This window comes from Sturnira hondurensis, unplaced genomic scaffold (assembly GCF_014824575.4).
Source record: "Sturnira hondurensis isolate 20B ecotype Veracruz unplaced genomic scaffold, ASM1482457v3 Scaffold0007401, whole genome shotgun sequence".
NCBI classification, from domain to species: domain Eukaryota; kingdom Metazoa; phylum Chordata; class Mammalia; order Chiroptera; family Phyllostomidae; genus Sturnira; species Sturnira hondurensis.
Window position 1 is genome coordinate 1,370,582 of NW_028080032.1, and position 12,947 is coordinate 1,383,528.

The window sequence follows — 12,947 nt, forward strand, 5'->3', positions numbered from 1 at the left end:
TTGAGCATCAGTTCAGTTCTGCTGCCATGGGGCCAAAGGGATCCTAGTCTCTAGCAAGGCCTCCTTGTCCTGTGTGCCCCAACAGTGAGGCCCCATTAGCACAGGGAGGCTGAGCACATCTATTTTTCTTGAGGCACAATATGGACCAATATATAGAACGAAAAGGAGCTTGTATCACAAACTAAATTTCATAAAAATGCCAGAAGAAAATATTAGCACATATTACTCAATGAAAAAAATGAAACACAAAAATCTCTAAGGCAGTCATCATTATAGAAAAGATAAAATTGAGGACATAGACACCTACCACACAACAATGGCATACAACTGAAAAGTAAACTCTAAATTCACAAAGTTCGTTTCCTTACAATGTAAGAAGTTTTTATACAGGGAAGACTTTGCAAGATAGAAAAATACTAATAGAAAAATGGATACAAACATAGAATTTATAAATGAATGAGGCCCTAGTTAAATACACACTGACCTCAGTTATCAAGTATGAAGTATGGAGGGGTATAGACCAGATCATTAACAGGCTATCTTTGGGTTGAGAGTTGTGGGTATCTTTACTGTATTTGTACATATTTGGATTCTAAAGTTTCCTGTACAATGAACATGCATGATTTTGGTAAGCAGTTATTAAGTAAAAAAACAAGTTCAAAATGCTGTGGGAAATGTGGAATAGGGAAATGGCCTCCTCCCACTCAAGGAACATTTCCTAGTGCTACAGGCATCGCTTGTTAATGGCTCCCATGTAATTTACCACTAACATTGTTTAGAAAATACAGTAAGATAAGAAGAGTGGATTCTTACAAAGACTATATACATCATGAAAAACATAGAAGAAACCACCCACTACTTATTTAACTTTTTTTCATACAAAAAGGAGTTCTTTTCCTAATTTATGCCTATACAAAAATTCCCTTATGAAAGTTAAATAATTCTCTCATCTGGGTATATAAGTTAGTGCAGTAATTGTTCAGTAGTTTATTTCTTCTATTCTAAAAATATATGGATTAAAATGTTTCCTTATAATTTCTATTTATCTTTCCTAAGATAAAATATAACTGTAATCCATTTTTAATCATCATTTAAAAATCTACAAGTTCTCTTCTGTGCAAAAATATTTAATGGGTTTTATTTACCTATATTTTCATTGTTTCCTCTGACAGAAATTCAGTGTGAGAAAGGATTTTTGAAATAATTTGATATCCTTCCCTTTGACTGAGAAGAGAGCCATGGTCCACAGAGGTTTAGTTATGCACAGCTGAGAAACACGAAAGTCAAGCTAAAAATAACCTATGCAAGGGTAGATTACTGCTTCTTCAGACTCGTTTTTATTTCAATTTTATACTCATAAACTAGGAGAATTCTTCAGCACTGAAAAAAGTAGTTTGACTTAAGTGTTATAGGTAGTGCTTCAGTATTGGCTTGTCAGGATGTGCAGGTGACCCTGCGGATGGGACGCAGCACATAGCGCTGTGTGGTGAGAGCACATCCGTACCATCTTACCAGCTATTTTCACAGATTGGACACAACACATAGGACTCTAAGTATCTTACTTACAGACTCACTTTTAGGTAGCATGAGTACTAAATGTTATTTTTTAAATTTCCAAAAGGATAAGACTTTTACTGCTTAGATTTATAAGTAAGAAAGTAACTTAGAATTTTGCACTTTGCTTCTGAATGGTAGACAGGATCCAGTCAAAGCACAACAGTGCAGAATAGGTACATCTTTAAGAAAAACAAAAGGCTCCACTTGAATTACATTTTTAGGTCACCAGGATAAGATCCAGTGCTCTTGATCTGCCAAACTGTAAGTTTCTTAAAGGCAAGAGAACTTTCTCATTTTTTTAGTTGTCCCACGCCTGCCAGGGCTCTTGGCATAGAGCCAGCACTCAGCAAACTGTGTCACATGGTGACGTAAGAACAGATGGGAAGGGTCTGAGGAGACTAGAAGGATTGGCTGCAACCAGTACTCTGAGATAGTAGCTTTACGCTGACCATGAAATGTCCAAGATATATACATATATAAATGGTGTATACACAATACATTTATTACTTTGTAAAGGTTATTGCTTTGGGTATTACTGGTTATTTACTTTAATAGAAAATAAAAATAATAAGTAATTTTGAATTTTCCAAAGGCTCCTGGGATTTACATCTGAGAAAGAAGTTTCTACACAAGGACTTGGGTTTGTAAATATGAAAGAGAATACTGTTGGAATAAAATATAGCTACGTGCAATACAAATTTTATTTTATACTCTTCATATTTCTAAGGAAAAAAAGGAAAGGAAAAAGAAATTAAAAGTAAAAACTTCCCAAATGATGACCCAACACCGCTTCTAGCAATAGGTCAAACTGAGGCTACAAGAGCTTCAAGATTTCTTATGAGAAACTGTAGTAACAAAAATATTTTACAGTGACTCATCTCATAATAATGCCCTTTCTTCCCAAAGTACACATCACAGTTCCCACATCCTTGGCACATGGGCACTCGGTGCAGAGCTATTGCAACATGAAGCATCTCCCTGCACCAGTGGCCCTCAATGTCCCTCAAGGTGACAGACCTCCCTAGAGCTGCAAGGGGTCAGGGGGAGGCAGGCTGTGCTCATTCTGCACCCTTCCCCACAGAGGGGGATTACTGCCTTTGTGCTGCTAGATCTGAACAATGGTTCTTTCGTGCAGTCACCTTTTTAAGAATGAGGGGCTAAGTGCAGCTGGCTACCCTGTGTACAGGCTGAAAGAATCCCCAGGCACAGCAGTCCTGAATAGGCACTCCTAGATTTCCTCACCAACTGTCACTTAGACACTGAGGATCAAAAAAAAAAAAATTTTTTTTAAAGATGAAGGAAAAAGAATATGCTACTCGAGGATACAGCACAAGTCAGGCGCCCAGGCTGCTGTTTAGGTACTGGCTCACTCCCTTGTCACTTCTGTGTCTGGCAAGAGAAAGTTCAGTAAACAGTTACTGGAAAGTAACTGAAGTTTAAACTGCAGAACAATCTCCAAAACAGCTACTCAGGAAGCCAATCCCCCAGGCCTTGCCCAATCAGATGGTCCTTGAGAGCTGGATATCATTGGGTTTGGGCATTTGAAATACATAAGGGAGTGAGAATGCCACCTCTGGAGCGGAAGGCAATTCTGGGAAGGAAGGATTGTTTATTGATCCTTAAATAGCAGAGACAGGAATGCCCTGTAGAGCTCAAATATCAATGAAGATAAAGCTCCAAGACAATTGTAGTAGAAGGACTGCTTTGTTGTTGGTTCGCTGGACTGTTTGTAAGAGATGGCCCTTTGCTCAACCCAGATATTTTATTGTTGGTAGGGACAAGCTTGGGGAAGTGGCAGGCTGGAGGCCTGTAAGGAGGGAAAATGTACAGGAGAGCAGGTCAAAGGGCAGGGTGCACAAAGCCTGCGTCCAGGGATGGAGCTGTTCAGTAGCACCAGGCTTTAGTGACTCCTGAATGGGAACCAGCATGGAGGGATGATCAGAGGTGGGGAATAAGGGCAGCTGAAGAGACAGAACCCGACTACATCTAAAGAGAATCACTCAAAACAGTGAAAAGATCCTTATGATGTAATGGCATTTTTCTCATAAGCTAACTTGGTCATCTTTGACAGTGTCATCACTACGAGTCAGAACGTTCTGAAAATAAGAAAACTGAACTGGCTCACGTGAAGGGCTCACACCAGTCAACTTCTAAGAATGAAATTTCTTGACATCTAAGAAGTCCTTAAGATTACAGGATTTAAATGACAGCAGTTACAGAAAATTTACATCTGTATAAATACCAGTGCCCCTAAGGAGGATAATATTTTATTTGCACTGGAATGTTTCAATTCACCCTTACTAACTTAAGATATTAAGTATTAATATTACATGTCATACAAGATCTAATTTTTTCCATATTCCATCTGAAAGCAGTATTATTTTCTAGTACAGTTAATTGTTTTCTTAAACCACAGATCAATTTCTGCATTGTTTTGACTCACATAAGCTATTATTACAATACATTGTTTACCAACAGCATTTCTACTTCAGTATTTATTTGTTCCAGATGAAAGCATCTAAATTTTAATAAGAGTTCTCTACTCCTTACTTTTTCTGGGTCTCCATTCACCCTCATTGTCTCTAGAAGACTCTCCCTACGTATTTATTTAAGATGAGATAAGAAGCTGGTTTTAGAGCATGTGAGCCAAATTTCAAATGGATTAAAAATAAACATAAGTGGTAAGTTAATATTCTCATAAATTATTTTAGAAGCATGTCATACTTCATGTCCACATTTAATGTCTGCTACATTTTTCCTCTCATTGTTCAAGTTTTAAGACATATGTCTAGAGAATATGAAAAAAGTTTTATACAGACAGATTGGACTGTGACTACAGTAAGCTTACACACATACACACAAGGAGACCCTCTTCAATGTATATGTTAAGCTTAAAAGACAAAGCTGTAAGCTCCAACATTACAGGGTTTTCTGTTTCTATTTGTCTGAATAGAGAACTCCAGTGAAAGAGTAACAGGATGTGATGGAGCTTAAGACTCAGCATGAGAAAAGAGAGGAAGAAAACGAACCCTATCAACTAAGACAGAACACACTGGGGAAAAGTACTGGTTCTCATGAAAATGTCAGTGATTCACCATGGAATAAAATCCAAAAGCCACTGACCCCAATGAGAGCTTCCAGTGGAAACATGTGGATTTTGCTTCATTTCATTTACAGACTTTGCTCTATTTCATTTAAATCACACAATCACAGTTTTTTGTAAAATGTTGCTTTCTCATTTAAAATTGATAGGGAAAAACACTGCTGATAAAACTAAATTTTCAAGAGGTCTTAAAAAAGAGGTTAAAAAACCCTACACATCAATTAATCAATATTATCATGCAAAATAGGTAGGTTACTTTTGACCCCTGAAGACATGTATTAAGTGCTCAGTAGTTAAATGACAACAAAAAAATTCTTTAAGAACATTTTTTACAATAAATCAATAGTTAAGCAGCTTTGTTTACAGAATTTTTTGTACATACCAATTCTTCATTCTGTGTTGAAAGATCATGACTGAATGAAAGCTGACTTACACAGACCACAAATCTATCGGGGAATACACGAAGTTCTGTACAAAATAAAGACAACCAATTACTAGGCATCAAAAACCTACAAACATAGAAATGCTTGGTGCCAGATTTTTAAGTTATAGCAGTAAGCATGTATGTATGAAACACATGTGTCCTCTCCCCACCTTTCAGTTTCTGTCACCTGTAGGGTAGGGCAAGTACAAAAGTCTAGGAAATGCAGGGGAGGCCGTAAATTGGTCCACCTGAGCCCCTGGACCATTACGTCACATGAAACCCCCAGGCAGGGCCTTTGCAACCGTCTCTCTGTGTTAGTTTGCTGTTGTCCTGTTCAGAACTCGCATTTGGGAAACAGGATCAATATTTCTAATGTGAGTGAAGGCTTAAACAGGAAGAGGAAGAATATTAGATAAAATCTGAAATTGTGACTTGTGAACATTCTTATTAGTTTGCCTATTGTATCCTTAGTCAACTGGTCTTAGAGAGGCCCCTAAAATTGAGGGCAAATTCTCAATCTGAATCAGGCTATATAAATAGGAGTTTCATTAAATAGGAATTAATAGTCAAACTATTAAGGAAGTGGTTAACTATACAACAGTAAAGATGACACAATTACACCACAATCACAGTAATCTAATTATTACAACTTCTTAAAGCAAAAAAGACTTCCAGATGGGGAAGGCTGAATGTCACCTGTATCTCTACTTCTCTCATCTGGCTGTCCCTCCATCCATCTGTGGGTCCATCCATCCATCCATCCAGCCTCCACCTATCCCTGGAGTGATATTAAGCTGATGCTAACTGAGTATTTTCTGGGTGGTTGGAGACGGTCTTCTCCTCCCTTCTCTACATTTCATTGTATTGCTTGAATATTTTTGTAATACACATGTATCACATTTATGACAGAAATAAAGCCCTTTTTCTAAAAGACAAAACTTCCCATTTACATGTGACCATGTTTTTAAAGATATAAATCAGATAAGAGAAGCCTTTTACATATATTGCACATTTCCAACAATGAATGACAATGTGAAGACACTAAGGTCATAGCATATCTCAATCTGATGCACTTGGAAGCCAAGCATGAAGGTGTCAGTTATGCAAACATAGAACCTGAATACAGTTAACACCTTACACCACTTGGCTAGGTTAAATTATAGCAAAACCCTAATGAGTTGATGTTCCAGTAACAGCTCTCTCTTTACCTTTCACCTGGACCACTGCTGTCTCCTTGGTGGTGGCTACTCTTCCCTATTCCAACTTATTCTGCTAAGCACGAATAAATTGCAGTTCTAAAAGTAGCTCCCCTTAACCATGTTCAAGCCCCTATTGTGGCTCCTTAGTGCTCAACACATACCATACAAATCATCAAAGCCCTCCATGACTGGGACCTAACCTGTAGCTTTGGTCTTACCCCCACAAGACTTCTTCATATAGAAACCCCTATTTCAGGGATCCTGAATATATGCTTAAACTTTGACCCCTTGTGGATGCCATATTTGGTCAGGTGACCAGGAATGCACTTCAAAAAGCCAGAAAACCAAAATTATCAAAGCAGTTTTTATTTATCCATTAATTCTTAAACTATCTTACTGAAGTAAGTGATAAGTAGTCAGCTTCCCACTTTATGGAAGGAGAAATACAGTCACGGAGTTCATTATTTGCCACTCTCTCTCCTCCCGAATTATCGTTAACACTGAAGTACAACTGTTGGTGGATCAGAATTAAAATTCAAAATGGTCTATCAATTATTAGAGGATCAGAACCAGAATTCAAATATAATCCATTCTATCAAATAATTCCTCTGTTTCATTCTTCTACTTCTTTCTCTGAAAAATAAGAAGAATGTGGATTCTGAACATTTTGGTGCATTTTTTGTAAACAGAAGGCAACTTCTATATCCCTTTAATTAGGTCACATTTGAGATCTGCATTATTTTAATATATAAATGAAGATTTAGGCAACAGCAATCTCTACCATGAAGAGTAGCTAGGCGATATTTTAACAGATTCGGGTTAACTGGCTTACTTTACTAGAGGAACTGAGTGAACTGGAAGGCCCCATTAAGAGAGTAATATATTCAAGTGACATGTAAAGTTAAGAGAGTGTAGATAATTGTGAAGAATCCAAGAGCAAACCTCCATGCAGTTAAAATCCCTGTTTTAAATGTTTAAAGTCCCCGTTTAATAGTTTATATACTAAAATCATCCAAGGAAGTTGAACTAGATTTTCTTTCCAATGCTCAGATCACCTAGGAGAATGATCATTAGCATCTGACTTTATTGTTGTTGGCTGGACATGTTTGACATCATTTCCTTAGTGGACATCTTGACTTGGGAAAATAAGGGGAAGCTGGCCTCACCACACACCTAGGAAAGGCTCTGACGGCTCTAGGCTGGGAAAGCATTTTCTTGTGCACACACTTGCTCCATATCCCAGGGCTTCAGTGTGCAGAGGCACCGATGAAGTGATGCATCGTTTCACTCCCTGTGAGTCACTCTGGAAGCTTAGTGAAAGTGCTGAGAGTGCAGAAACGCAGCAGGAAAGCAAAGTATAGTGTGACCCAGCTCAGTGTTGTCAGGCAGGTAATAAACAGTGAAAATTAAAAAAGAAATAGTCACAAATGTTTAGAGATACTTTTACTTAGTACTTCAATATCATGAAGGCAACGGAGCAGGTAGGAATCTTCATCCCTTAATTTTCTTCCCTTTCTAGGGCAAGTTAATTGTACAAAATGTTTGACAGCCCAAGAAACCAGTTTCTTACCAGGATTCTGTGAACCACCAAAGCAGCGAAGGCGTATACCCCTCTTGAGGAAATAGGCTGTGATTTGAAAGCCATAACCTGTACAGTGAAAGAAGATACCATCAGGTTACAAGCTTGCTTGCCACTGAATCCCACAGGCCAAGCCCAGTGCCTGCTATCCAGTATGCATTCAATAATTATTTAGATAATGAAAGAGTACAAAAATCAATAGAGGGCCTCACCTAAGAGGAACGGGTGAAAATTACAATCTTGGCTCTTCTAGAAGGCCTGGCCATAACACCTGGGATGGCCCCTATCGCCTGAAGTGGCTCAGTCGCTTCATTGGTAAAATGTAATAAATGAGGAGGCCTCATTTATTAAAAAACCAGGAACTTCATATGGGGCCATTAATTTAGACTAAGTTGGTATATAGATCTTGGCCACCATTTGATACTCATTACATACGAGCATACAAAAGAATCATTTAACACCTATAAATAAGTCATTTTAATTCAAGTACAGAAAAGCCTTTTATAAGAATGAGATGGAAAAAATATATAAGCCAAATAAAAGAAAAAGAAAATCCGTCAATTCATGAGAATAACATAAGGAAAAGGACCAAGAGCACCAAGTATTGGCAAGGATGTGGCAAAGTAACCTTCTCATATCCTGCTGACAGAAGTACAAACTGATGCAGCCACTTTAAAAGTCTGCTTGACTATCTGAAGTGGAACTTAAAGTGTGAATATACAGGTGGTCATAGTAACACTTTTCACAAGAGTCCCAATCTGGAACCAATGCAAATATCTACCAATAGAATGTTTATTACTTAAAAAAAAAAAAGGTGGGGGAAGCCAGTCACATAGTGAAATACTACACTGCCCCTAAAAATAAATGAGCTAATTAAAAATACTGGCTATATCAGAAACAAATCTCACAAACACAATGTTAAGTGAAAGAAGCCTAAATTCCATCTATAAAATGGACATATTAATATGTATCTTACAGAATGGCAACAGAACTTCAGGTGATTCACAGAAAATACAAGCTGAGTTCCTTTCTCTCTCCCTCCCTTCACTTCCTGCTCCCTCTATGTAAAAGTTACTCTTGTTTGATGACTTCCCTGAAAATATTAAGTAAAAGTATTCCTGTTAACATGGTTAAGTACTTAGTGGCAGAACTGGAAGTGAAAGGCCTGCAAAAGACGGGTGAGGGTCTCTAAGTTCTAAAATAACCTCAGAGACAGTATTTTATCCATGAAATTGGAAAAGCCAACAGTTGCAAGAGGTGGTCTCCAGGACCACCAGATTCTTCAAAGCCCATGACTATGAGTTTTTTTAAATAACTTGTACATAAAGAACACAAAGAAGTTCCCACTTCTACATTGACTATTCTTCAAACACTCCTGTAGAAAAATCCAGAGCACTAGTGACCACAGACTTAACGTCCTGTCGAAATAAGCACAGCTCTGACAGCACAATTGCTTTAATCACAAGGGTTGAGAAATAAAGAGCAGCATCTATGGTAGGATAATCTGCAGATTAACTGACATGAATTTTTTCCTAACACACTTGAAATAGATTACATTTTGGATATGTGTTTCCTTTGCTTAACATGTGGAATTATTCTGAGTGCTTCTAAACAAATACTTCATTCCTCAGGTCACTGAAAGTGAAGAAGTGACTTCTACATCAGTTTATTTGTCTTATCACAAAGGGGAGAAAAACTGTAGCAAAGATATCCTTTACAATTTGGGATTCACAAACACACATAGAAAATTTTAAAGTGATTAAAAAATAATGATTTATAATGTGAGTCTTCCAAAGAACTGAACAACAACAAAAAAATGCAACATCTAAGTCATTCTGCCCTTGTTGGCAGATCACACTTATCACTTCTAGTGCTCAGTGATTAAGATTCAGATGACATGTTTGAAATGTCAAAAATCTTCCCTGTACAAAATCTCCAGCAATAAATATTATTATCAGGAAGAGGTTAAATCTAAAGTTGACTATGAAAGCTACAGTTCTGAGTTCCGGAAGTCTGGTATCTGGAGATACCACTTGAGTGATAACTAAATCCTACTTGGTTGGCTAAATAAATCTCAATATGACACCTTTCCCTATAGAAAAATAAAGCAGCATAAGGAAATTCTAACTAAATGATTTATTACTGGAATTACTAAGAGAACTGAATTTATTAAAACCTTTTCCTCTACACTCTCCACCTTTAGGATGGGATTAAGCTAAAAAGAATCATTCCTAAATCGGCCTCTTGTTTTAGTTTCAATGGAAAACTCTGCCTAATGGCACCTACAAGAAAAATGGCAAGTTTAAATGCAAAAAAAGAATTTGCACCTGCTTATTACAAATTCCATTGGCCATAGGAAAGTTTATTGTTTAAAGAGAAACTTAGGGAAAGATTAAACACAATAGGTACTCATACCAGATCTTATGGCAAACTGATTTTGATACAAAAGCAAAAAAAATCATTGCTGATGAAAAATCACTGCTGATGAAATCCTTGGGAGAAGTATTTCATTTATTCATAAATAACAGGCAATGATAAGACTATATTCTTATCTTTGCTCTTTAATGAAAGCAGTATCACAGAGTCCAGCAAGCCACTGGACTTATCCAGGGCTAAAGGAAAGCTCCACTATTCTCTACAGCTAAATAGAAATTTGGCAAAGAATCCAGGAGGCCCTTTGCTTTCCCCTCTAGGGGCACCAGCTCCTGGCTTGCTACACTGGTGTTCTAAATGCACAGATCTCCTGTTAGTAGAAGGTTGGCGGGGGGTGAGTAGTGGTTTGGGGGGTAGAGAGCAAGATGAAAAATCATAAAATGATAACCTTTTCATTTGAAAACTATTTGACAATGGCATTCCAAGATTTTTAGACACTTGTAAATCATGTTTAAGTGTGCCTATTTTCTTGCTAGCTCCTGTGGTCCTCCTAAATCTAAAGACTATTTTTAGGCAGAAGAGACTGGGCAGTTAGAGGAAGGGCAGCTTTGTGGTAGAAGCATCTTTTTACCAGGAGTCTTCAGATATGTGCATTTCAAGAAATAATTTATATTCCTGCACTACTAATGTCACAAGATGTCCAGTACAAGCAAGAGTCCATTTCCTGCCCTGACCTCTAAAGTAGCCCCATAAGTTTCCATTCCCTAAGCCTCCCGCATTCCATAATTTGTAAAGAGCTGCTTCTCTCTACCTTGCTACAATCTTCCAACCTACAATGAAGCCCAAAATGAGGTGTTATCACAATAACTTTCTTCTGGCTCACCTGGTTATTTACCAAAGAACATTAATCTCAAAGAATGAAAGTGGAGAGTAGTCAGCAATATTTATCAGGGGAAGAAAGGATGGCTCATATATAAGGACAAATCAAAGTTCTGCATATTTTTATTTTCTGTTCTAAAATAAACTGCTCCAGAATAGCTTTATTAGAATCTCAAAGACGTTATGAATAGAAGGGAAAAACAACAATAGCAACATAATCAAATATGAGTTGAACAAATTCCACCCTGGCTTTGCAAGGCAGTAGATTAGTTTTTAAGTCATATTGTGTTCCAATAAGTAATACTTTTTAAGGGAGTGGTCATTGGGATTGTTTTATTTCATAGTCCCAAGACACTGAGAGCAAATATCCAACACGCAGAGTTTACTGTAAAACTATCCAGCCTCACTTGTTTTCCAGGGGACTCATGGCCAAGGCAAGTTGAGCTTCCCCCAAGACTGCCAAGGGGAGTGTGTGGTACAGTGGAAAGCCCTTACCCATGGCTATTCTGAGACCATTCACAGGGAGCCTGAGAAAATGTTTTTCAGTGACCTGGCAGGTAAGTACCACTTCACAGTGGACTCTATCCATCACTACATGGCACTTTTCCCAAAACACGAGGCAGGTTCAGGAAGACTTCTATGAGGTGACTTCATTAGTAGCATCATTCACAATCATGAAAAATTTCAAACATCTAAAAAAAGGAGTGTGAAGAACACTCTTAACTCACCATCTAAACTCAATTATGGATAATATTTTGTCATATTTCATATACACATTTAATACACCATTTCAAGGTAATTAGACATCATAACACTTTACTCTTAAATATGGAATCACAGACTCTCAAACTATAAGGATATTCTCCTACAATTACCTACATCATCAAAATTCTGAGATCACAACTGACTATGACATTATTGCTCAATCAAATAACTAGTCCATATTCAAATTTCTCAAACTATTGCCAAAATGCATATTGCTGATTTCTCTCCTGAACTGGGATCAAGCCGAAGACTGTGCAATGCATTTGGTTGTGTCTCTTACACCTCCTGTGATGCAGAATAATCTCCCTCTCCATTTTTTTTCATAACTCTGATTTTCTCCAAGATGATGAATGAACCCCCCTCCCAATTCAGGGTTTAAATAGATATTTTTAAAATCTCCGTTGCCTAAATACAAATTTCCAACCTGCACACTCTTTTTGAATGCCAGTCATTTATTAATTTTGATGACTTGTTTAGATGCTGCAGGAAAATGTAGGTTCAGACTGAAGCTATAATTACAATTCAAAGTCTGGAACACAGATGATTTGAAGGTGTAGTTCTAAAAATGATTTCAAAGAATCAAATCTTAAATTTACAGATACTTAAGTTTTTAGCAAAGGTAAGCTTACCTAAGCAGTTGGATAGTGGTCTCATACTTGTTTTAAAAAAGGGTACTTGGTGATGATCAGATGACAATGTGCTGACCTAGAAACAGCTTGGTACTGCACGCCAGCCTGTTTGGACTGACTGTTTCCAGTCTGAAGCCATGAGTCAGTTCTCATTCTCCATCTTAAAATCTGGGCGAGGTTTGATAAAATGGTAGGATGAAAGGAGCTGATATCCACCAGCTACTGAAAATGTCTTATATGCTACACTAACTATACCAGGCACATATAAAATATTTAAAAGATGGAGTGTTTTAAAGCTATTCTGTTCAGGAAAAATGAAGTTAAAACTCATATCTTTTGGAATTGTGTCCACTAAGAAAGTTACATCTGTCTTCACCAGGTGGCCAAGGGTAAAGATGACAAGTTTAGAACATAGAGAAAGGCTAAAAGTGAGAGAGAA

General features: G+C 37.5%; 1 protein-coding gene across 1 annotated transcript in view; it reads right to left on the reverse strand.

Annotated features, from left to right (window-relative positions):
• Positions 1-12,947, reverse strand: part of SLX4IP (SLX4 interacting protein) — a 215,088-nt gene that overhangs the window by 18,626 nt on the left and 183,515 nt on the right. The window contains 2 exon segments of the mRNA XM_037051650.1: positions 5,043-5,128; positions 7,854-7,931. Of these exon segments, the coding sequence (XP_036907545.1) occupies positions 5,043-5,128; positions 7,854-7,931 (164 nt within the window).